Source organism: Ruditapes philippinarum, unplaced genomic scaffold (assembly GCF_026571515.1).
Source record: "Ruditapes philippinarum isolate M1 unplaced genomic scaffold, ASM2657151v2 ctg2589_1_1_1_1, whole genome shotgun sequence".
In the NCBI taxonomy this organism is placed as follows: Eukaryota; Metazoa; Mollusca; class Bivalvia; order Venerida; family Veneridae; genus Ruditapes; species Ruditapes philippinarum.
This window is the reverse complement of record NW_026857848.1, coordinates 236,177-264,044: the sequence shown is the minus strand read 5'-3', so window position 1 is coordinate 264,044 and position 27,868 is coordinate 236,177. Positions and strand designations below refer to the sequence as shown.

Here is a 27,868-nt window from a genome sequence, read left to right as displayed (position 1 = left end):
TATGTTCATTTTTTCACAAAGAACGACAACTCTGAATTACTTGCCAGCATAGTACCTTGACCGGCTGAGATATTTATTTAATTACAAGGTAACTTATTTAATTTAAGTGAAGTTCATTTGATTGATTGATTTATTATTAAGAACAGGTCCATATTAAGAACATTTTATATTAATAAACAAGCATAAACTGAATAATTACGATTCGTCCCACTGACGTTTCGCCCCAAATTGGGCCAATTCAGTGACGATTCGCCCCTCAATATAAAATAAATATATGATGTGTTCTTTCATAGCCTTCTCCAAATCCTTCTAGAGGCGTGCATGTCGCGGAGAAGGCACAAGGCAGGTCACGGTCAAGTCATCAACCAGAGATGATTGGTTGACCTGTTATGACTAACTTTGGAGGTTGGCGTTAACAATGGTCATTTTTGTTATTGTTGGTCAGAAAGCTGATGCCTTGGCAGTATTGTCGACTCCTTCGCCTGCACTGAACGAAGAACGGGCTCCTGGTTGATTTAGCATGAAAAAGATGTCCCCGATGAGACTACTATAGTGGACTGGCAAGGATGCTACAGGGTGCATAGAAAAACCGGAAAGCACCGGATAGCACCGAAATACCGGAAAGCACTCAAATTTCTCATAAAAACATATGAAAACTTTATTTTATCGGTTTGAAAGTGTTACCAATCGATTTATTAGATCAAAATCTTTCAGACAAGTCATATTTGTAAATATATATTGATAATTATTACGAGTATTTAGGAAAATAGATATATCGATTGCTTTCCGGTCCTGCTAAGCTACATCTACATTACCGAATAGCAATATTTTGTGTCAAAGTTATACATGAAAACATTATTTTTATATTTTATTGGTTTGAAAGTGTTACCAATCGATTTATTATATCAAATTCTTTCAGACAACATGTTTTTATAATTATAATATGATTATTATTACGATTATTTAAGAAAATAGATATATCGAGTGCTTTCCGGTCCTGCTAAGGTACATGTACTTTACCGAATAGCAATATAGTTAATCAAAGTAATACATGAAAACTTTATTTTTTTAGTTTGAAAGTGTTTTCAATCGATTTATTAGGTCAAAATCTTTCAGACAACATCTTTTTATAATTATAATATGATTGTTATTACGATTATTTAGGAAAATACATATATCGAGTGCTTTCCGGTCCTGTGAAGTTACATATACTTTACCGAATAGCAATATAATTTCTCAAACAATCACATAAGATCTTTTGTTTATTGTATTGTAAATGTTACCAATCGATTTATTAGGTATGATACAAGTATGATTTCATGTTTTATTCTTAATTTTATGATTATTTAAAAGATTTATGAATGTTAAAAAATAGAGAATGCTTTCCGGTTCTGTTTAAGTACATCTACATTACCGAATAGCACTCGAATTTACCATACAAAACGTATAACCTTCATTGTATTGAATTGAAAACGTTACCAATCGATTTATTAGGAAAAACATCTCCCTGACATTATTTTTTTATAATTATTATTACGAATAAAATAGATTAAAATAGATATTAAAATAGATATATCGAGTGCTTTCCGGTCCTACACATTCTATTATTGCTTTCCGGTCCTGTGAAGAAAATAATACATCACCGAAACTTACCTCAGACATACCGATGGTATGTAAATATTTAAAATGTATATACCTTGTCTAATATATTTATATATGTTCATTTGTTGTAGGCTATGTGGAGGACAAGAGGATTCAAAATCGCATGAAGAGAAGAACAATAATTGTTTCAGTGTTTTTTTTTTATTTTTGACAATAAACAGTGCAATAACTAAAAAAAAACGAAACTAATTACTAAGAACAAAATAAACAGATATAAAACAGAACTTAGCAAACATATATACATACATAATTGAAAAATAAATATGATATTGACATCAATCAAGGCACACTTCACGCCTTGTTTATTCCACGGACACACGCTGATTAAATTAAACGGACACACGCTGATTAAATTATCACATTTATACAGGTGTTAATTTATTTACACAATAGCTGGATGTATTTAAACTGATTGAGATATTATGATATTGAGATGTCATTTAAACTTAAAATTTAATATAATGTACATTGATATTGATACTTATTTGTAATATTTATGTTCACTATATTTTTTCATCCTAAATTTCAGGCAATTTGAAGAAGAAAAAATGTTTGCAAACGTATGTATTAAAAATTTGCAATTCCAGATGTCATGTCAATGTCATCGGTCATAGATAAATATCAATGCATAATATATTGTGTTGTAGTATATAAGTTCGAGTATGGGCTAGACTATAGCTGATAAGCATAAATGACATCTTAAGGCACACTCGAACTTACTAATGCGGTCATCTATAATATATCTATGCATTGATATTTAGACGAGGAACTAAGCCACGTGTTTGTATGTGAGATATTGACACGGCATGCACAAATATCAGTGCAAACTACGCAGAGTTTTGTGTAGCTTAAAAACATAAAACGTATTGTTGATAAAACGGCCCTTTTAAGGGCCCAACATATATTACGAAAGAAATCCAGATTTATATTGCACGGAATGCACAACACTTACATAGATATACTAAATTTCTATCCGACTATGACATAATGTCACTTAAATTTGTACAAATACAATGCAACCAGTTCTTACAATTTGAACACTGAATTATATCATCACTACATTCTAATGTAGGATTAATGCAACTTTGATGTGCATGTCGGTCCTGATTAAATCATCACCTTTAGGTGCTACAATATACAAGGTCTTTAATCAGCATGGATTAGCACGTGTGATAAACAATACAACAACCACTGTCCTCCACTGATGACCACATTGCTTTTCGGTACACATAATATGGTCAAAATAAAGATATAACTGAACGAAAATGTATAAGTTTTTCTTTATGTTACATAATATAACAATATAATTATAAAAAATAGGGATCAATGCTTTGAAAGAACTTCTTTGTACTTTTTACACATCATCTTTCTGTCTTTCACACAACCTATAAAATTTAGAATATGATACAATGATATATGGTATGAGCAAGATTGAAAAATCGTGTAACTAATCATAAATTTTTTTAAATAAAATCAGTTCACCTTAATAAATCAATTTCTAACACTTTCACATAATTAATATGAAGGATTAGTGTGAATTATATAAATATTCGAGTGCTATTCGGTAAAGTAGATGTACTTTAGCATTACCCGGAAAGCAATCAATATTTGTAGCAACTTTGAAAATCGAGTAATTAAACATTAAATATTTATAAAAACGTCATGATATACAGATCTTCACCTAATAAATAGACTGAAACACTTTCGAACTAAAAAAATACAGTTTTCATGAATTACTTGGATAAAACAATATTGCTATTCGGTAATGTACATGTATCTTAGCAGGACCGGAAAGCACTCGATATATATCTATTTTCTTAAATACTCGTAATAATTATCAATATATATATTTATAAAAACATGTTGTCTGAAAGATTTTGACCTAATAAATCGATTAGTAACACTTTCAAACCAATAAAATAAAGTTTTCATGTATTACTTTGATAAACAATATTGCTATTCGGTAAAGTATATGTAACTTCACAGGACCGGAAAGCACTCGATATATGTATTTTCCTAAATAATCGTAATAATAATCATATTATAATTATAAAAAGATGTTGTCTGAAAGATTTTGACCTAATAAATCGATTGAAAACACTTTCAAACTAAAAAAATAAAGTTTTCATGTATTAGTTTGATAAACTATATTGCTATTCGGTAAAGTACATTGTACCTTAGCAGGACCGGAAAGCACTCGATATATCTATTTTCTTAAATAATCGTAATAATAATCATATTATAATTATAAAAACATGTTGTCTGAAAGATTTTGACCTAATAAATCGATTGAAAACACTTTCAAACCAATAAAATAATGTTTTCATGTATAACTTTGATAAACAATATTGCTATTCGGTAATGTACATGTATCTTAGCAGGACCGGAAAGCAATCGATATATCTATTTTCCTAAATACTCGTAATAATTATCAATATATATTTATAAAAATGACTTGGCTGAAAGATTTTGATCTAATAAATCGATTGGTAACACTTTCAAACCGATAAAATAAAGCTTTCATATGTTTTTATGAGAAATTTGAGTGCTTTCCGGTATTTCGGTGCTATCCGGTGCTTTCCGGTTTTTCTATGCACCGGATGCTACAAGCTCGACCATATGGTTAATTCTGGTGTCCAGTATATATAAACTCAAAACAAACAAATTCTATCGTAGCTTGAAAGCAAATATACATCAAGGTGTAGACAGCATACATGCACAACAACTATGGATGAACAACAGGCATTATGTCAAAATTAAGGTCAGCTGAGCCTGATATGAAAGATTAATAACAAAGCCAAAGCTATGACATTTGTACTATACTGTATGCATAGTTTCAGATGCAGAATTTAAACCTAGATTTTAACCCAGTGACCTTCTTTTTGTATTGAGAGCTACACTAAAGTATTGAACTACTGTCACAAATTTGAACTTTGATATCAGTTGACCTAGAATTTAACCCAGTGACCTACTTTTTCTATTGACAGCTTCAGCATTGAAAATTGAACTACTACCACAGATTTGAACTTTGATATCAGTTGACCTAGATTTTGACCCAGTGACCTTCTTTTTGTATTGAGAGCTACAGCTACTGCCTCAGATATCAGTTGACCTAGATTTTGAATCAGTGGCCTACATTTTGTAGTAAGAGCTACATTACTGAAAATTGAACTACTGCCACAGATTTGAACTTTGATATCAGTTGACCTAGAATTTGACCCAGTGACCTACATTTTATAGTTACAGCTTTATGTATGAAATTTCTAAGTTACATTCTCAGTTCAAAATGGGAGATTGGCAAAAGTAGGTCACTGGGTCAAAATTGAAATCCAGGTCAATGTTCTTCAGTTGTGCGACTGAAACTGCTATACGTCCAAAGTTCATAGTGTTAGCTCTGTTTACAAAAAGTAGGTCACTAGCTGGGTCAAAATCTAGGTCAACAGATGTCAAAGTTCAATTTTGCATCTATAAATGTGAATAGGTCCAAATTTTATAGCTGTAGCTTTAAAAACAAAAACAAAATAAGTCAGAAGATTTAAGTTTTAAATATATATATAAAATATAAATTTTAAAATATATTTTAAATGAGGTATGGTCTAGTGACCAACATTGTTCAAATTCTTGTAATAAGCACTAGCTTTCACTGCTTTACAAAAAATAAGTATGTCCTTGGGTGAGGGCTGCGAGGTTTGAGGCCAATGGCCCTTTGGCTAAAATTTGAACAAACTTGATAGATCTTGTAGAAAAAGTTTCATGCCGAATATCTTAGCTTTAGCCTTAATGGTTTTAAAGAAGAAGAATTTTTATTTTTACCATATACAATATGCATGTAAGGAAAATACATGACCCTTGAGGGGGGAGAATTTTGACACAAGGGCTATAACTTGAATAAATTTTGAAGAGGTCCACTAGACAATGTTTCATGCTAAATATCTAAGATACATGTATAGCCTTTGCAGTTTTCAAGAAGAAGATTCTTGAATTATTAACTATATCATTATCAGGGAAACCATGATACTATGTGGTTGGTCCAATTGTGACCTAGGGCTATAATTTGAACAATTTTTATTTCATTAGATAATGCTACACACAGTGACACAGTATCTAAGCTCTAAGTCTTGCACTTTCAGAGGATATGATTTTTAAAGATTTTATTTTTAAAATCTGTTTGTTTCAGCAAAGGATTAATGCTGCAATAATCAATATGTAAATATTCACTATTGTCTTGTATTTCAATGAAGCAGAACTGACAGTTGAATAGGGTAAATGTGATTTACATTGTTGGAAATATAGGCATTTTCTGTGTAGTGAAACTTGAAGTTTTGCTATGTTGCAGAGTGTATTGGCTAATATATACACATAAAGGATTTTAACCCTCCTGACCTTAATAGTCAATGGAGCAGAACCATTTGAACAATTTTAGTAGCGCCTAAGGAACATCCTAGGAAAATTTCATCTAATTTGACCCACTGAGAAAAGTGGAGGACACTGTCAGCAGACAGGTCTTGTTCAATTTTAACTTTTATGGTGAATGTTTAAAGCTAAACTGCTTTTAACTTCACTTATTTTATGGAAATATGACAATGATTGTATTATAATTGTCTTTAATTTTCAGTGATGGCTTTACGAATGTCAATTAGAAAGCTAGCACATTCATATGGAATAAGAGACATACGCCCACTGTGTTCAGTTAATGCTACAGAAATATTGCAATCAAGACAGATTTTTTTATCACCAAAAACAATGTCAGGTTTGTTATCTAAATGTGTGATGAATGGGTTATAATTCATGATTGTCATTTGTTCTTTCCTAAAAGCTCAAGGATTCTTGTTTATATTTGATTTGTGTCATGTTTAAGTTGTTACTTATTAAGCTATATGTCATGTAATGTTATGAAGGGATAGTCAACATTGGAGGTTAGACTCATAATGAAGTATGGATAATCAGAATAACATGTATATAAAAAAATATTAAAAATAGTCTCTCATGAATTTTGAATTGTAGAAAATAGAGATGAAAATTATATACATGTAAACTGAAAGTAACATAATTATGCTACATATTCTTGTTTCATGGACATTTTTGTTGTAAAGAAGGACTTACCTATTTGTAAAGACTAAATAATTATATGATTAATGTTATTTATTGCTATGTATTTTCAGATAAGAAATTATTTACACCAGGTCCTCTTGGTACATCATCAACTGTAAAATCTGCTATGCTTAGAGACCTTGGCTCAAGAGATGTAGAATTTATCAAGTTAATTAAAACTATAAGGAGTAAATTGGTACAAATTGCAGGTAGGATAATAGTCATTATAAAAGTAACTTAAGTTATAATAAATAAGAACCCTAACAAAATGTAACCAACATAAAAACAGCAATCTGTAGCATCATTAGGCCCTTTTCACTCGGACCAAGGCTGTTTTAAAGTGCATGTAGTAAAGAATTGACTAGGATATTCCAGATGTACAACCAAAATGCCAAAATTTGCATTTAGAATGAATAAATCCCTGTGTCTGTGGGGCCATGCATCTGTTGTTTTATCAAATAGGTGTACTCTTTGAAGTAAGTCAAGCTTAGCCCTTTGCTTTTGGAAAAAATTATAGCTAAAATTAATGATTTTTTGGAAAACTGCATACTTTTAATGAAAACATTTTATTTGGAAGAGATCTTTATAGGTCATTGTTGTATACATGTAAGGCAAAAATCACTTAAAGTGACATGATGCTCATATTTTTTATAGTCAAGTTGAGCTGAATTGACTTTATATTTCAAAAGATTGACTGCCAAAATGGTGTTTTACCAACAGTGGATATTGGAAAATGTTTAGGATAAAATTATAAATCTGCCTAAAATATAAAAAGACTGCCCCACTCTTTTCATAAAGTAAGCGTTATAGGTAAATTCTAATGGATATTTAGAGAAATTTCGTTTGGATCTGACGTTATTTATTGTTTATTTGAACTTAATTATGAAATTAAAAGGTATTATGGCAAAATGAACACTTATTTTGATCTTCACCTGTTTACTCACTTTATACCATGTAACTTTAATAATAACTTGAATAATGTAAAAAAAATTATTTTGTTTGAATTTCATTTAATTCCAGTTTGATTTTGTTTGATTTTTTTCTCAGTATCTTATTTTTTTGTTTTAATCAATACATTGTTAAAATTTGTGAAGCCTTTTTTTAGAATTATACATTTGAACAATTGAAAATTGCAGGTCTGACTAAAATCTGATTTGATCTACTTGTCCATTTTATCTAAATTGTTTCATTTTCTTTGTCTGTATGTTATTTATAAAGTAAATAAAAGTACAGAAAAATTTTACTTGTCCATACAGTTGGACCACCTTGGCAATACATACAATTGATTCTCTCATCCCTAAAGTGTATTATCCACATGAGTCAATATAAAAAAGGATGCAGGTTAGATAATATAATTGCTTAGTCTAACTTCTCACACCATTGCATTTGTTATTTCAGGTGTATCAGATTCCACATTTACTGCTGTGCCTATGCAGGGAAGTGGAACATTTGCTATAGAGTCAGTCTTTCAAACAGCCACTAAAAGATCAGCGGCAAAGGTGATTATTATTTTCATTTGGGATACATCATTTTGTTTGTTCATGCTAATGTAACATGAATTAAATCAAGATTTTTTCCCTACCTAGTATCTTTGACAGTTCTACACTTATAAATGTCACTTGCCTTGTAAATGCACATTTAATGTTGAAATAAATCTAATCTAAAACCAAGATATTTTTTGTATTCTCACTTGAACATTCTATATAGGTATTTTCAGCATTTGAGTATTTACATGTGTAACGGTGGCTCATTGTTGTGTTTCCTGTATGATTATACTATATGTATATTTGTATTCAGGTGCTAGTATTTGAGAATGGAGCATACGGGAAGCGCCTTGGTAAGGTATGTGAGGTTCATGGAGTTGAAGTTGACGTGATCAGTTTTTCCGGAGAATGACTATATTGGACCTTAAGAAGGTGGAGAGTATTCTACAGGGAAATAACTCATACACATTAGTTGCTATGGTTCACTGTGAGACTAGTTCAGGTGTAATCAACCCGGTAGAAGGTGTTGGTAAAATCGTAAAACAACATCTTCCAGGTACATAATGTATATGTTAGATAAATAAATACAGCCATAGATGTTTCATTCTCTGCCCAAAACTTATTGAATAAACGAAATTACCCATGAACCTCGTGAATTTCTTAAATGAACTTGTCCAGCCTTGAACTTGGAACAGTCTTTTTAGGTTATAAGTTTTTTCAGTGTAAAAATACAAAAGTTGAGGTACAGTCAGTATAGGGCCTAGTTAGATTAAACAGATGTGCAAGTCTTGCCTGGCTCAATAATGGTGGTAAAGGCTCACACTTACTTCTCCACCTTATTAAGGATTAGTATTAGAAATATAACTAGGCATTATCAATACATCTGACTGTTTACATGTCAAGACATTTCAGTCTAGTTTCAGGAGGATGTCTTATTTTTTTTTATTTAGATATATTGCTTCTCATTTTGGCATTTGTTTGCACATGTTTATCAGTTTTACCAAATAATATGATGAGAGTAATTGCTGCTGAATTAATAACCAATGAAGATTACTTTTAGTAGAGAAAATATCTACATACAAAAACTAAAATTTGAATTATGATTTTTTACATGTAGTTACCTTTTCTTAAAGAATTGCAAAAACTGGTTGCTTGGCTACATAGATACTGAAAGAATTAAAGAAAAGTTAGATGTAATTAACCATGCTTTGTCTATTTTCAGAGAGTGATTTCTTTGTTGATGCAATGAGTAGTTTTGGAGCTATACCTCTAGATCTTGAGGCTGCTAAAGTAGATTATCTAGTCAGCTCAGTAAACAAATGCCTTGAGGGTGTGCCTGGATTTTCATATGCAATAGCCAGACTTAATAAACTGCTAGACTGTAAAGGTATGTGTTTAATAATTTGATTATTGTCAAAAACACATGAATGACTAAATGGTCAGTATCAAATAGTACAGCTGGTGATATTTAGATGTCTGCTTAAAGTTCTGTTCAATAAACCATATTTTGATAATAACTAATGCTTGCATGAATTGTGACCAAAAATCCAATCTGAAATGAACAAAGATTTAAATTGAACTTTCATTTGGCATTAAAGCATAGTTAAACTATTTGATAATGACATTTATCCTACATGTATATAGTTATGTTTTCATCATCTCTGTATTTTGTGAATGTTTTAAATGTCAAAAGGCATTGTTTAAACAAATATTGTATCAAACTGGATATAGTATGAAAAAGGTGATCAAATGATCTAGCAAGAGAAATGTTGGAGCTTTAAAACAGGTTATAGAGTTGTTGCTTTTAACTTAAAGTTGAGTATTACAGCAGAAGTCTTGGTTCAGCTTTAACATTTTCTTTTGGGAGTTATTCTTAAACAGTTCCTTTAAAGATTCTGTATTTTGTAATCAAGGATGTAACAATATTTAAGTGAAATTTTATATACATGTATGTTTATGATCAATCTTCTAAAACAATTTCCAAACATCCAAGAATATGTTAAATATGTTCTGTCTGTGTGTATATACATTATAAGTAATCATTAAATATGCATTCATTTTTATTGAAAAATTTGGCTTAGACTTTATCAAAAATAAATTTCTAGTTACCTCCCTTTATTTACACGAAATTTAAATTTGATAATATCTTTACAAATAATGCTTTTTGGAACTTACAATATTGATAAATCTTCATTTGAGCATTATATTTATGAAATAAAACCATAAAAAATTTGAGTTACAGGATCTTTAACTTCCCTTTAAAATATATTAACATGTGTAAATATTATTTGGACACTATGTTTTATACTATTAACTACAAGCAGTTATAAAGGTCAAATAACATTGAATATGATCCAAAATGAAAAGTTCACACTAGAAGTTTTTTGTCAGGCTAAAAATACTTGAAACTAGAACAAAAGTAGTATTGAGCATTATGAATACTATTTTTTTCAGAAAATACCTGTATAATATGATCAGTATCTTTATACCTGTTATACAGATATGGTTCTATACACAACATTAAGTAAATATTTTCAATAAAAAGTGATTTTTACAACACAAAGATGACATAATTTAATTATATTCTATTTGAGATTGCTGAAAAATTTAAATATCAACATTCCTGTTGTTTATTTTACTTTCTTGATGTACTGGTTAGATAGATAACTCTTTCTCTTTGTTTTCATCATAGGTAACCTTACCAGATTTTAGGCCTGCTGACTTTTCATGCTTGTTGTAAAAGAATGTATCCGTGGTTATTCATGAAGATTTTGTTAGATATATCAACTAACATGTAGAACAATTTTTTAATTTCTTTTTGATTCTAAGAAAAACATTTTCTAGTTAAAAATGTGGAGATGCACCATTTAAGGAAGATATTAAGTTTGCATAACTTGTCAATTGCAGGTAATTCCAGAAGTATAAGTTTAGATTTATTTGAGCAGTATGACAATTTAGAAAAGACAAATCAGTTTAGATTTACCCCACCTACCCACACAATGCTGGCATTTGCACAGGCTATACAGGAGTTTGAAACAGAGGGAGGGGTTGAAGGTAGATCAGCTAGGTAAGTGTGTTTCTACCTACAGTTTACTGGATACAGGTGCTGCAATTGTATTTTAAATCATGATCTTTGGGAAATCAGGACCTAGCGAGAATGTTTCTTATATGTGAGTGTGTGCACTATGTCTGAGTGTTAGTGCTATTAATGAGGACCACTTTATGTACAGTATTTATTGTATCGCCTCTGCAGAGTAGTTGCGACATATAGGAATCATTTCTCCATGGTCTCTGTCTGTCTGTCAATCTGTCCGTACAAACATTTAGATACTTAGGGGGCCATGGGAGCAATAGGTAACAGTAAATTTTCTTTGATGCTTTTTTTTCTTATGTGGCTAAATGAACAAAAGAGAGAAAAAATGAGTAGCCAGTTAAATACCAAACTTTGAGCACATCTGTCTATTCGTTCATCACAAACCTTGTCTTGACTACTCCTCAAAGTCTACTGATGCAATTTCATCCAAACTTAACAGGAATAATCAGTACCAAGTCTAGTTTTGCATATCATCTGCATTTTCCGGTTCAGTGATTTTGTTGCTTTAATGATTTTGATTTTTACAATTTGTCCGGACTACTCCTCTTATACTACTAATGCAATTTCAATGAAACTTTACAGGACTGATCTGTAGCTCAAGTATTTACACATATTACACAACTTTTCCGATTGAATGATTTTTGACTGAGTTATGGCCCTTGAATAAAAAACGTGTTTTGCCCTGTTAATGAATTGTGTCTCCTGCTACACAGTAGCTGCAACATGCAATTGGCTATCATGAGGCGACACATGTGATCACTGGTTGCATTTGTTTGCTGTTTGAACTGGTATCCTGTCTAACTGAGCTAAACTAGGCATTATCAACAGTTGTAAATCTGGCAAACTTATTTTTGCACTTCATTACCGTCTGTAAATAAAACAAATACCAATTACCAAACAACTGGTCACAAAAATTTCTTGGGTTACAGTATGACTTTTATGGCAGAGTATGAAATTGTGATAATAAAGTTTATTTTGATTAATGTTTATGCGGGAAAAAAAGAAATATTCCTCTAAAAAACTTGTCAGATCAACATTATTTAACAAATTCTATTCTAAGCTTTATGAATTAAAGAATTAATCATGTATATTCTTGTTTTAAACATTTTTTGTAAGCAGAAAACTTGTAATTAAAGAATATGAAATTTTACTATATAATAAGTAAGTGTTCCAACATATCTATGATCAGTTGATTTAAACTTGAAATTTTCTCAATTATTTATTAAAAGAAAGACAAAGAATGAAATCCATCTATATGTACTTTAAACTGCATTACCATTGTTTTGTTTTGAGCTAGGTTGAATATAGAGAATTGTTGTTTTTTCAGGTATAGAGAGAATTGTACAATATTGAAGGCAGGTATGAAGGAAATGGGTTTTAAAGAATTTTTGAGCCCAAACCATGAAGGATATATCATTACATCATATTGCTTTCCACAAGATAAACATTTCAATTTTAACAATTTCTACATGAAATTGAATGAAAGAGGTAATTTATATTTCATAGAATCAGTTTTTCTTTTTAAGTACTACTTGAAAAGATTTGTTTTTAGCTTACCTGAGCACAAAGTGCTCATTGTGAGCTTTTGTGTGCTCACAATTTGTCCATCATCCGTCAGTGTGTACAAACCCAGAGGTACTTGTGTGACTTGGAGCAGAAGTGGTAACAGTAAATTCACTTTGATCCTATTCATTTGCGTTTTAACTTGTGTGTTTTTTTTAAGCCTTGTGTGACTAAAAATGGCTAAAAAGATCAAAGGAAAAGTCACTTAAGTACCATTTCGTAAATACGTATGCTTAGTGTCTGTGTGTCTGTCATCAACTTTTTTATACAGTCCAACCCCGTTTATTCGAAGTGCCTGGGACTGAATATTTACTTCGAATAATCAATGGGTTCAAATAATCGAAATACGAATATTGTGATAGACAAAAACTACTCCACTTTGACGAGTCGTAGTAAAACTACTGTTTAAAACACATTTACTTCCTGTAATCAATTGAGAAAAATAAATATTAAAGAAAAGATGCGTAAACATTATTGTATTGACATTGAAGACATAAATACTTGCATTTTATTCTACATTATGTATTGCTTTGTTTCGCGCAAAACCTTGATAATGGCTGTGTTGTCACTACGGTATTTACAGCTAAACTCTGGTATTTTCGATTAGGAAAAAGGCTCTTATAAAGCGTATTGGATGTTTTGACAAATTTACATATACGGTATGTATGAAAAATATTGCTGTCATCTTCAAGCAATAACAGTAACAAAGTCGGACACGGTGCAGTGCTTTTCATTTTCGGTAATTAAAGAGCTATCACGATTGTCTAAATACATGCATGACTATTGATGTTTTTCACAAGTCGACCAATCAGCAAGGGGATCTGTGCCAATTAGTCTGACTTCGAATAATAATAAGGCTGGCTTCGAATAATAGGTGTAAAATTCTTTCATAATTGTATTGTCGGGACCGAAATTTTACTTCGAAAAGTAGGAGGCATTTGGATAATGCATTTCGAATAATACGCTCGTATTTGCATTGATTTATATAGCCATAAAAACAGGACTGCCGATCTACTTCGGATAATGCCAGGTATTCGAATAAAGGGTTGTCGAATAACCGGGGTCGGACTGTACAAACAACTTCTTCTCAGAAATGACTGGGCCAAATGAGATGAAATTTCCTGGGATGTTCCTAGCATGAAGGTCTACTACAATTGATCAAATGGTTCTGCTCAATCAATTGAACATCTTGGTCAGGAGAGCTAAACATAAATTTTTGAAATGAAATCTTTAAGAATTTTCTCCTGAAGGTGCAAGGCCTAGAGCTTAGATATTATATATGTAATATCATCTACTGAAACTCTGCAAAATTTGTTCACATTATAGCGCTGGGGGCAAAATTGGTCCCGCCCTGGGGGTCATTGATTTTCATTAAAAACATACAGTAAAATCTTAAAAAATCTTCTTGAAAAAAAAAAAAAAAAAAAAAAAATGAGCTAGAGCTTAGATACTTTGCAATGAACAATCTTCTAGTGAATGTCTACCAAGTTTGTTCAAATAAAAGTCCTTGGGTCAAAATCAGCCCCATTCTGGGGGTCTTTGATTTTCATTATAATTATACATATAGTAAAATCTTAAAAACAAAAATTCTTGTAAAAAACCGAAAGAAGTAGAACTTAGATATTTGGCATGTAACAGCTTCTGGTAAATTTCTACCAAGCTTGTTCAAAGAAAAACCCTAGGCTCAAAATTGACCCGCCCCGGGTGTCTTTGGTTTTCATTATATACATAAAGTAGAAAATTAAAAAATCTTCTTTTAAAAAAACCTAAGAACTAGAGCTAAGATATTTAGCATGAAACATCTTCAAATGGGTGTCTACCAAGTTTGTTTAAATAAAAGCCCTAGGGGTCATTGATTTCCGTTATTTGTATATGTCTGGCTTAATTAGCTCCTTTTAATAAGATTGACTACTGTTTTAAACCAAATATCCTGGAAATTGGTCAATAAGATTGAAATGATGATTTCAAGGTCAAGTTTGAATATGGATCACCTGGGGTCAAGAACTTACAGCCTAAATATTGGAAAACCATGTTTACACTCTAGGGGCTACTGTTCCAGACAAAATATCCTGGAAATTGGTCAGAATGGTTGTTATGATGATTGCCAGATCAAGTTTTAATATGGGTCACTTGTATTCAGAAACTAGGTCACTCAGCCCTTATATGGAAAAACCTTGTTTACTCCTTAGAAGTCACTGTTGTGGTCCAAATAACCTGAAAATTGGTCAGAAAGGTTGTTTTGGTGATTTCTAGGTGAAGTTTAAATATGGGTCATCTTTGTTCAAAAACTAGGTCACACAGTCCTAATAAGATGGGATTGAGTCTTCACAATCAGGTGAGCAATATAAGGGCCATCATGGCCCTCTTGTTTTTGAAAGAACAATGTTAAAGAACAGGAAATTGATAAATGATATTTTATAAAGTATCAAGGTTGAACGGCACGATATGGCCTGTTATGTGTTGACGTGCCGCTGAAATCCAAACAAACAATCAAACATCAAGGTTGATAGGGTTTTATTGTGTCTATATCACTTACTCTATGTTATTGTCACTACCTCGCATAAGATACAAAAAATGTGTGCATTTCAATTTATCTCTACCTGAAAGGAATTCATTTTAGTAACCGACTTATGTTTTTCACCCATGACAAATATTGATATTAATGCTATGTTATACACCCTTGACAAATATTGATAAAAGAGCATTAATTTTCTTTACAGATTCATATCCTGGTGCAGCATTGCTATCAAATTTAAATCTATTTTACACTGATCATTCAGGCATTACATGTTATAATTTATTCTCATATAAACTGGTTGAGAGATTGATATAGAAATAAAAATTTCTCTTTAATGAACTGATTTAAGAAACTCACTTAAACTTAGGTTTTGTCCATTTGAAATTAATTTTGCATGATGTCACATGAAATGTAAAATCTTCCTCAATATCTTTCCTTACAAAATAAAACTCAGGCTACTTTCTATGCAATTCTGTCAGTGACATTGTTTTTCAAGATTGAAAAAAAAAAATATTTATTTATAGTCATATTTGCTAAATTTGATAGAACTATTATCTTTTAAAGGGATGTTCACTCTAAAATGACTTTTCTTGAAGTTTCAGCATGAATTTCTGTTTAAATTTAATATATTTTGGGTTTGAAGCGTAAATATATCTATATACGTTGAACAAAATTAAGACGCAAATAGAATCACCAAATAGTTTAAGAGCAGGTCAGGTGACTTGAACAAACCCTTGAAGTTACAATTACAGATATTGTGGATATTGTATGATTGAAAGAATACTAAGTCATTCGTTTGACATGTTCTTTAATGTTTCCAGTGTTCACTTTGATAACTATTGTGAAATGCAAGCGCTCTAACCTGACCCACGCGGGTCAATTTAGGAAGGCACCATTTTATTCTTTAGATGGATGAAAGTTTTGTCATTTGACTGTCTTAATATATTCATTTTGAGGGCATTTACAGAATAAGGAATGAAAAATTCAAAGCTAGGAAATGAAAATTTTGCCTGTGCCTCCCTTTAATATGAAATATCTGGATAAAAAGTGATCCCTCTGAAGCATTTAAAACAGCAAAATTACATGAAAATTGCAGACTTGGTTTGTTTTAGTCTATACATGAGGGCTAGAAGACTAGCTTGTATTGTAAGTTTTCAGTTGAAATATTATCACTAAATAATCACAGATTTTCTTGTTGTTATATTTCAGATCAGGTTATCTACCCAGGTAAAGTGCTTGATGCAGACTGTTTTAGGATAGGAAGTATTGGATACCTGTTCCCCAATGATGTGAGGCATTTATTGAAGTGTATTAAAGATGTCTGCAAAGAAATGAACATAACCTTACCTATAAAAGAATAATAAATTTGAGAATTTACTGTAGCTTGTGTATTATCAGATAAAGATTATCAATGCAATAACTAATATATGTTGATAGTCCTTTTAATAGTTTAAGAGCATATAAATATAGTTTGGAATGTTAAGTATTTCTGTTAAGTATTAGTTAATGATGAGTATTACTTAAAGTTGTACAAATTCTGTGTCTTGATATTTTGATGAATATTAGAAAATTACATTAAACTTGAGCTATTTAGAAAATGTTAGTAAAGCAAAGTCATTGCTATTTTGACACAATCTGATGGTTATATTACTGTAGATTTCTAACTGTGTTGTAAAATTCTCTCTTAAATAATAAGTAAACATGCAGAGAATTTTAATTTAGAAAAAAGGCACACTATACTTAAACCTAGAGAAATCTTTGTTTTGTACAAAATGTAATCTTATATTTCAATCTCATTGATTTATTGTATTCTTATAATTACATGTATGATAACTGGTATTTCTACAGCTATGTAGATAACATAGTGAAGCCTTGTATATAATTATTATTGTGATATTGTTAGTGATTATGTGATAAAAATTATGTATTTAATTTTAAATTGTTGCTCAACTTTGGGTGACAGTTTTATATAGATATATTTTCATTGACCAAATGAACATGTATCAAAAGTTTGGTTAGATGAATTAATCAATGAATGTTTGATTTAATGAATTGAATGCATGAGAGTCTACAATATAATATTTGAATTCAGGGTATTATTGTTTTATGTTTGGTGTTTTGTATTTTTAATGCTTCACTACATGCTTTTTTCAAGGATCTAAATGTTGTCATTTGTTATAATTTAGTCTTTCCAACTTTTAGTAATGTGTTCTCTGATAGCATCATCATTAAAAAAAATTTATAGACCAATATCTTAGATAATTTGGTATGTAGGTATCTTTATTGACCGCTACTCTTTTTTGAGGTTTGTGGTCAGTAGGGTCAAGGTCACTTAATTTTTTGTGCTGATATCTGAGATATTTGGTATGTGAATTTGGTATGTGTTTACTATTCATTGATATGTATATTGTGCAGTTTGAAGTCAAAGGTGAAGGTCACTGAGGTCAAAGATAGATTTTTTTTTTACTTTTTTGTAGTTTTGCAATGCTTTTTATCTGTCATTAGGGACACTCACCTGGCGGTATGAAAATGAGATTTAAATCTGCTGCCTTCTATCTATTTTTTTGTTTATTTACTTTATCTCCACAATTGCCTTCTTGATCTTCATGACAACAACCCAGGAATAAATGTAACCATGTTACATATATCATTGTTATTTTTGTTTCTATGTTGATCTGCTAGTGTGACCAGATGCATATATTACCGTAAGCCTGGGGACAATTGGTAAAGGAATTTATAAGAAAATTTTGTTACATCAAACTTCATCAGTGTGCTATCACTCAATATTTTATGTAATTTCTTAACTATGTTGTGTTATTTATATAATAAGTTATGATCCGATTATAGTATTATCTTGGACAGAAAGGGAAAAATATTTTACAATACAGTTGTAAACAAATACATGTGTATCACTTTAAACATGTACTAGTAACATTTTCTGTTATTTGTTAAGCAGTGATTGTTTGGTAACAGATGCTTGCAATATTTCATATTTTACAGAAACAATGTAATGCTACAGATTCTTCAGAAGTAATTACATACATTCTTCTTATACATTCACTTTTTGCTTATATTTTATAATAAAACAGGTTTCTTTTATTTACACTCCACGGCTTGCATTAATTTGTATTTATTATACCCCCACCACAAAATGGGGGGGGGGGGGGGCTATAATGGATTCGCTTTGTCGCGTCCGTCCGTCCATCGGTCGGTTCATCTCCATTTTCGTGTCTGCTCTATAGATCCTTTACCAATTAAAGGGTTCTCTTCAAACTTGGCTCAAATGTTCACCTCAACAAGGGGATGTGCAGAACCCATGTTACCTATGTGTCAGCTCAAGGTCACATTTGAAGATCAAATATCAAACACAATCAAATATTAGACAGTATGTCGTGTCCACTCTGTAAGTCCTACACTAATTGAAAGATATTCTTCAAACTTGGCTCAAATGTTCATCCAACAAGGGGATGTGCAGAACCCATGTTGCCCATGTGTCAGCTGAAGGTCAAGGTCACAATTGAAGGTCAAATATCAAACACAATAAAATATAAGACAGTATGTTGTGTCCGCTCTGTAAGTCCTACAATAATTGAATGAAAGATTTTCTTCAAACTTGGCTCAAATGTTCATCTCAACAAGGAGATGTGCAGAACCCATGTTGCCCATGTGTCAGCTCAAGGTCAAGGTCACAATTGAAGAGCAAATGTCAAACAATCAAATATTACAAAGTATGTCATGTCCACTCTGTAAGTTCTACACGAATTGAAGGTTTTCTTCAAACTTTGCTCAAATGTTCACCTCAACAAGGGGATGTGCAGAACCCATGTTGCCCATGTGTCAGCTCAAGGTCAAAGTCACAATTGAAGGTCAAATATCAAACAATCAAATATAAGACAGTATGTTGCGTCCGCTCTGTAAGTCCTACACTAATTGAAGGATTTTCTTTAAACTTGGCTCAAATGTTCACCTTAACAAGGGGATGTGCAGAACCCATGTTGCCTATGTGTCAGGTCAAGGTCACAATTGAAGGTCAAATATCAAACAATCAAATATTACACAATATGTCGTGACTGCTCTGTAAGTCCTACACTAATTGAAAGATTTTCTTTAATCTTGGCTCAAATGTTCACCTCAACAAGGTAATGTGCAGAACCCATGTCACCCTTTTGCCGGCTTAAGGTCAAGGTCACACTTGAAGGTAAAAAATTGACTTTTTAAATTTAAACATGTATTAAAATTTGAATATTTATGAAACTAGAAAAGGTATTTGCTTGAAACTTAAAATACATATGAAGTGTCACAATTAAGATATTTTGGTCAAGTTTCATATATCTGTATTGCATTTTAACAAAGTTATGCCCCTTTTTAAGTTTTCAAATTTACATACAGTCAAATATTAGACAATATGCTGTGATCACTCTATAAATCCCATACTTATGGAAGAATTTTCTTCAAACTTTACTCAAATGTTCACCTCAACAAGGTTATGTGCAGAATCAATGTCACCTTTGTGCAGGCTAAAGGTCAAGGTCACACTTGAAGGTAAAAAATTGACTTAGAAAATGTTCTTAAATTTTCACATGTACTTAAATATTTCTGAAAGTAGAAAAGGTATTTGCTTGAAACTTGAAAGATATATGAGGTGTCACAAATAAGTTATGCAGGTTAAGTTTCATAACTCTGTATTGCATTTTGACAAAGTTATGCCCCTTTTTAGCTCGACTTTTCTATGAAAAGGGGAGCTATCCTACTCGCCCCGGCGTCGGCGTCGGCGTCACACCTTGGTTAAGTTTTTCGTACCACCCCACTTTATTTCAGAAGTATTACAAGTATGGCTTTGAAACTTACCATACTTGTTCACCATCATAACCTCCATCTACAGACAAGAGTACATAACTCTGTCAAGGTTTTTGACAGAATTATGGCCCTTTTTTGACTTAGAAAGTGTATTGAGCTTGGTTAAGTTTTTTGTACCACCTCACTTTATTTCAAAACCATTGGAGGTATTGCTTTGAAACTGACCATACTTGTTTACCATCACGACCTTCATCAACAGACAAGAGGACATAACTCTGTCAAGGTTTTTGACAGAATTATGCCCCTTTTTGACTTAGAAAATACATTGAATTATGGGTAAAATCCACTTATTGCCTTAACCCTTTGAGATATTGCTTTGAAACTTTTAATGCTATTTCACATCATTACCCCATCTGTACGCAAGAGAAGGTAACTCTGTCAAGGATTTGTTTTAAAAATTAAGGCCTTTTATCGACTTAGAATCTTGGTTAAGTTTTTAGTACCAGTCCACTTTTGACTGAACTGTTTGAGATATTAATTTGAAAGTTGGAATACTTGTTTACAATCATGATTCCCAAACATGTCCAGGAGAAGGTAATTCTGTCAAAGATTTTATTTGAATTATGGCCCTTAACTGTCAATGTTTTGTATTATAGGCAAGCACTAAAAAACTTAAAAAATCTAAAAAAATTCATTCCTATCCACTTGTTCACTTTACCATAAATTATGTCATATAAACATTGCTGTAATATTCAAGGGTATCAAACAACTAGTTCACTTTAAAAATACAGAGATTCTTGTATTGCCTTTTACTGCAAAAACTTTTTTTATTGGCAAGCAATAAAAAAGTCGAGCGCGCTGTCTTACGGACAGCTCTTGTTAAGTCTTTAGATTTACATACAATCAATACTAGACAATGTCGTGTCCGCTCTATAAATTCTAAACTTTACTCAATTGTTCACACCACTGGGTAATGTGCAGAATCCATCCTACCCTTGTGCCAGCTTAAGGTCAAGGCCACACTTGAAGGTCAAAAATTGACTTATAAAATGTTTAGTACATTGGGAAAATGAAAGGTTATTTGTAACTGTTTCGAACATGATTTGATAATAAATATCTATACTATTGCCTGTACAATTAGTCTTTTTTTCACCAGAGATAATTTCTTTTTATTTATTTGTGCCACTAAAGTTATTCCCTTAACCACCTTTCCAAGTTGTCTTCTGTCAAGGACATTGGTGGGGGTATGAATTGCATTCAGTGATAGCTTTAGTTTATTAGCTCACCTGTCACAAAGTGACTGTAAACTTTTACTTTAAATGACATCTCCTCATAAACCACTAAGCCAATTTCATCCAAACTTCACAGGAATGTTCCTTTGGTGGTCACCTTTTAAAATTGTTCAAAGAATTTAATTCCATGCAGAACTCTGGTTGCCATGGCAACCGAAAGAAAAAACTTTAAATATCTTCTTTGAAAAAACCATAAGAGCTAGGGCTTAGATATTTGGCATGAAACATCTTCTAGTGAGTGTCTACCAAGTTTGTTCAAATAAAAGCCCTAGGGTCAAAATTGGCCCCGCCCCGGGGGGTCATTGATTTTCCCTATATGCATATAGTAAAAACTTAAAAAATATTCTTTTAAAGAACCCAAAGAGGTAGAGCTAAGATATTTAGCATGAAACATGTTCTAATGGGTGTCTACCAAGTTTGTTCAAATAAAAGCCCTGGGGTCAAAATTGACCCCGCCCCGGGGGGTCATTGATTTTCCTTATATGCATATAGTAAAAACTTAAGAAATCTTCTTTTAAAGAACTGAAAGAGCTATGGCTAAGATATTGAGCATCAAACATGTTCTAATGGGTGTCTACCAAGTTTGTTCAAATAAAAGCCCTGGGGTCAAAATTGGCCCCGCCCAAGGGGGTCATTGATTTTTCCTATATGCATATAGTAAAAACTTAAAAAATCTTCTTTTAAAGAACAAAAAGAGTTAGAGCTAAGATATTTTGCATGAAACATGTTCTTATAAGTGTCTACCAAGTTTGTTCAAATAAAAGCCCTGGGGTCAAAATTGGCCCCGCCCTGAGGGGTCATTGATTTTCCCAATATGCATATAGTAAAAACTTAAAAAATCTTCTTTTAAAGAACTCAAAGAGCTATGGCTAAGATATTTAGCATCAAACCTGTTCTAATAGGTGTCTACCAAGTTTGTTCAAATAAGAGCCCGGGGGCCATTGATTTTCCTTACTTCAAAAATCTTCTTTGAAAAAACCCAAATAGCTAGAGTTAAGATATTAAGCATGAAACATCTTTTAGTGGGTGTCTACAAAGTTTGTTCAAATAAAAGACCTGGGTCAAAATTGGCCCCGCCCCGGGGGATTGATTTTCTTTAAATGTGTATAGCAAAAACTTAAAATCTTCTTTAAAAAAACCCAAATAGCTAGAGTTTAGATATTAAGCATGAAACATCTTCTAGTAAGTGTCTAAAAAGTTTGTTCAAATAAAAGCCCTGGGGTCAAAACTGGCCAGGCCCCAGGGGTGTCATTGTTTTTAACTATATGTGTATAGTAAAAACTTTAAAAAAATCTTCTTTTAAAAAGCCCAATGAGCAAGAGGTTAGATGTTTAGCATGAAACATCTTTCTTATGGGTGTCTACCAAGTTTGTGCAAATAAAAGCCCTTGGGTTAAATTGGCCCTGCAACGTTGGGGGTGGGGGTTGTTGGGGCCTATATACAGGTGAGCGACCTCAGGGCCATCATGGCCCTCTTGTTCTTAATTACTTCTGTTTAGTATATAAAAATTGGCTCAGTTTGTTTACATTATGCAGTAGTTTAAAGTACAAGAATTAATGGTCTTTTCTATTTTATAATGTGTTTTTATCACTTTGTCATGTTTGATAACATAAGCATCTTTGGGTTCACTTCACTGGGTTAATTTGTCATTCACTTCATAGGGTTTATATGTCATTCACCTCACTTGGTTTATATGTCATTCACTTCACATGGTTCATGTGTCCTGAATTCTCTGGGTTATGTGTCATGAACTTCACTGGGTTAATGTGTCATATTGATACATGTATATCATTTTGACTATGATACAATAAGAAAAATATATAAAATGAATGTTTTATATACATAATTATTATATAATTATGCTCCCCTAAGGGTGAGCATATAGTCACCGCTTTGTATGTCCGTTTTTTTGTCTGGGAAATAACTTTGAAACAACAAGAGGTATCAACATGAAACTTTGTAGGTAGATAGATCTCAATGAGTAGGTGTGCAGTTCACAAGAACCTTAACTCTGCCGTGCCAAATTTTTTAATTATTGCCCTTTTTGTTTATTTGTACACTTTGAACTTTGTCTTGGACATAACTCTAAAAATATAAGAGTTATCAACATGAAACTATGTAGGTAGATAGATCTCATTGAGTAGAATTGCATTGTTAAAGAACCATAACTCTGTCTTGCCTAATTTTGGAGTTATTGCCCTTTGTTCATTTTGACACTTTGAACTTTGTCCGGGACATTACTCTAAAATTATATTATAAGAGATATCAACATGAAACTTTGTAGGTAGATAGGTCACATTGGGTAGAAGTACAGTGCTTAAAAACCATAACTCTGCCTTGACTTATTTTGAAGTTATTGTCCTTTGTTTATTTTTACTTTTTAACTTTTGTTCGGGACATTACTCTAAAACTATTAGAGATGTCAGCATGTAACTTTGTAGGTAGATAGATCTCATTGTATTGATTTGCAACGCTAAAGAACCTAAACCATGTAAACACAGCCTTGTCTAATTTTGGAGTTATTGCCCATTGTTCATTTTTACACTTTGAATTTTAACCGGGACATAACTCTGAAACTATAAAAGATATTATCACGAAACTTTATAGATAGATAGATCTCATTGAATAGAAGTGCAGTGCAAAAAATCATATCGCTGCCTTGCCTAATTTTTGAGTTTTTGCCCTTTGTTTATTTTTTTATACTTTCCTGTGTCCAAAACCTTTTCGGGGAGCATCACCTGGTTCAACCGGATCTTGTTTTCATATTGTTGTTTTCTACAAATATATCTTTTTTCTCTTTGATGTTTTCTACTGTAAACTTTTACTTAAAACGACATCTTCTCATACACCAATAAGCCAATTTCATCCAAACTTCACAGGAATGTTCCTTTGGTAGTTAACTTCAAAAATTGTTCAAAGAATTTAATACCAAGCAGAACTCTGAGCAGAAAGAAAAAACTTAAAATATCTTCTTTTAAAGACCAAAAGAGCAAGAGCTTAAATATTTGGCATGAAACATCATCTAATCAGTGTCTACCATGTTTATTCAAATAAATGCCCTTGGGTCAAAATTTGCCTGCGGCAGGGGGGGGGGGGGGGGCATGATATTCTTTATTTGTATATAGTAAAATCTAAAAAATCCTTTTTTAAAAAACCCAAATAACTAGAGCATAGATATTTAGCATGAAACATCTTCTAGTGGGTGTCTACCAAGTTTGTTCAATGAAAGCTCTCGAGGTAAAAATTGGCCCCGCCCCAGGGGGTCATTGATTTTTGTGTTGCCTCTATGGAGTAGTGGCGACATATAAGGATCACTTCTCCGTCGTCTGTCTGTCTGTCCGTCCGTCTGTCACAAAACTTGTCCGGACTACTCCTCATAAACTACTGGTGCCATTTCATCCAAACTTTACAGGAATGATCAGTACCAAGTGTAGTTGTGCATATTGTCAGCATTTTCAGGTTCAATGATTTTTGTCAGAGTTATGGCCCTTTAATTATTTTTAATTTTACAGTTTGTCCGGACTACTTCTCTTATACCACAAATGCAATTTCAATGAAACTTTACAGGATTGATCTGTTGCTCAAGTCCTTGCGCATATTGCATGGGTTTTCCGGTTGAATGATTTTTGGCTGAGTTATGGCCCTTTGATAAAAAGGTGTTTTTTTCTGTGTGTTGCCAGATACACAAAAGCTTGTCCGGACTACTCCTCATAAACTACTGGTGCAATTTCATCCAAGCTTTACAGGAATGATCAGTACCAAGTCTAGTTGTGCACTGTCTGTCTGTCTGTCCGTCTGTCACAAAATTTGTCCCAACATGAAATTGGCCATCATGAGGCGACACGTGATTACTGATCGCTCTTGTCCTTATATGTTACTATGTATATAGTAAAAACTTTAAAAAATCTTCTTTTGAAAAACCAAAATAGCTAGCGCTTAGCTATTAAGCATTAAACATCTTATAGTGGGTGTCTACCAAGTTTGTTTTAAATAAAAGCCCTTGGGTAAAAATTGGCCCCGCCCCAGGGGCTCATTGATTTTCCTGATTTGTATATAGTTAAAGCTTTAAAAAATCTTCTTTTAAAAAACAAAAATACCTAGAGCTTAGATAGTTAGCATGAAACATCTTCAAGGGGATGTCTACCAAGTTTGTTCAAATACAAGCCCTTGGGTAAAAATTGGCCCCGCCCCAGGGGGTCATTGTTTTTCACTTTATGTATATGATAAAAACTTTTAAAAAATCTTCTTTTAAAACCCTAAAGAGCTAGAGCAAAGATATTAAGCATGAAACATCTTCTAATGGGTGTCTACCAAGTGTGTTCAAATAAGGGCCCTTGGGGTTAAAATTGGTCTGGCCCCGGGGGTCTTTTACTCTTGTTATAGAAATGTGTTGAAATCTACATATAAACCAGACAAACTGACAGAGCAAATTTTACCATTAATCTTTGTACTTGGTAGAAATATGATTGTGAAATTAATAATTCAGCCATTTTTTTTTTTATGTGAAACCTTAAAAATGTCACATAGATTGTGATCATTAAGTGTTTTTTTAAAGCTCATTAAAAAATATTTTATGTTTGATTTTTTTTAAGTGTTTACTCATTCTGAATGTATACAAAATGATTGAAAACCACAATACAGTCAATCAGATTGTAAACATTAAATATTGCTCAAAGAAACATTTAGATTTTCTATCACTACTGAATTTAAACCATAACTTGATGAAATAGAAAGTGATAAGCCTTTGGTAATAAGCTATGAGTATAGTCAGATTATCCTGCATATTCCTGCAGTTTGGCCAGGCTCTACACTGTAACTTATTTTTTTTAGTCCCCTACCGGTTTACCGAAGGGGACTTTAGGTTTACCCTCCGTCCGTCTGTCTGTCCGTCCGTCCGTCAGTCCGTCCGCCCACAAAACTGGATCCTGCGATAATGCAAAAAGTACTGAAAATATTTTAATGAAACTTGATATATGGATAGATGGCAGTATGGAGATTATGCACGTTTTTTTCTTTTCTTCCTATGTTAAAAATTCTGGTTGCTATGGCAACAAATAGACTGAAAATATGGCAAATTTTACACATAACCTGGATCCCACGATAACGCAAAAGTACTGAAAATATTTTTATGAAACTTGATATATGGATAGATGGCAGTATGGAGATTATGCACGTCTTTTTCTTTCCTTCCTATGTTGAAAATTCTGGTTGCTATGGCAACAAATAGACTGAAAATATGGCAAATTTTACACATAACCTGGATCCAGTGATAACACAAAAAGTACTGAAAATATGTTTATGAAACTTGACATATGGGTAGATGGCAGTATAGAAATTATGCACATTCTTTTCTTATCTTCCTATGTTGAAAATTCTGGTTGCTATGGCAACAAATAGACTGAATTTCAAGATTTCTGATTCTAGTTTTTAAGTTTTTTCACTATAAGTTCTTTATTTCTTAAGGTATTTTCTTCAAACTTTAAATATAAATTGCTTGTCATCAACCACATCATATGTGACAAGGTTTACAACTCTAGCACAAAATTTATCAGAATTACCTCCCTTGAACTTAAAATTTTCATGAAAAAAAAACATTGTTTTTTTAATAACTTATTTTTCTGAATGTATCTACTTCAAACTTCATATAAATGTTTCTTATTATCACTCAACATTTGTGAGTGTTCAATACTCTAGCAAGACTATTTCCAGAATTATGCCCCTTTTGAACTTAGACTTTTTTTTGAGAAATTGGTAATTTTTACTCCAACTAGCTTCTTCAATCATGATAGGATTTTAAAAATGTTATATTTTGATAACAGGGATGTTTGAAAAATAACTTTTAGAGTGTCCTTCAGTCCGTCTGTCTGTACATAAAAACTGTTTCCTGTGATCACTTTTAAAGAACTTTTTCAACAAATTTACTTAAAATAGGAACCTAAGTGAATGGCCAATGGCCCTTCAGAATGTTGCTTGGGCTCTTACCAGTAGGGGACTTATGGATTGCTTGCAATACTATGATAATTGCTTGTTGTATTTTGATATTAAAATCCTTTGAACTTTGAATTGAGCATCCAAATTTGGAGCTTCAAATTCAAAGCTTGTAATATCTATTAGACAAATTCCACAAGTTATGGTTTAAACATTGTTGATGTGTTTTAATAACAAACCGATGTGAAGTTAATTAAATATGCAATTATGGTTTTGCCTTTAACAGGAATAATTATCAATTGATCTTGTAAATGATCATCATGAATACATCTACATGTAAGGTAATATTTTAGGGATAATTGTGCGTTTGGTTGTATACTTACATATAGGTGTATTATAACATTTTGTACAATATATTTGATAAATTAGTGAACTGAAA

The 27,868-nt window shown here is 32.1% G+C and overlaps 1 protein-coding gene across 1 annotated transcript; it reads left to right on the top strand.

The window, feature by feature from the left end:
• LOC132751242 (2-aminoethylphosphonate--pyruvate transaminase-like) lies at window positions 1-27,868 on the top strand. Its single transcript, XM_060741402.1, is given in 10 exon segments — window positions 1-88; window positions 6,278-6,412; window positions 6,825-6,962; window positions 8,152-8,252; window positions 8,551-8,628; window positions 8,631-8,793; window positions 9,460-9,624; window positions 11,145-11,304; window positions 12,659-12,819; window positions 16,622-27,868. Coding segments are annotated over 9 exon segments (1,251 nt in total). The 5' UTR covers window positions 1-88; window positions 6,278-6,279; the 3' UTR covers window positions 16,774-27,868.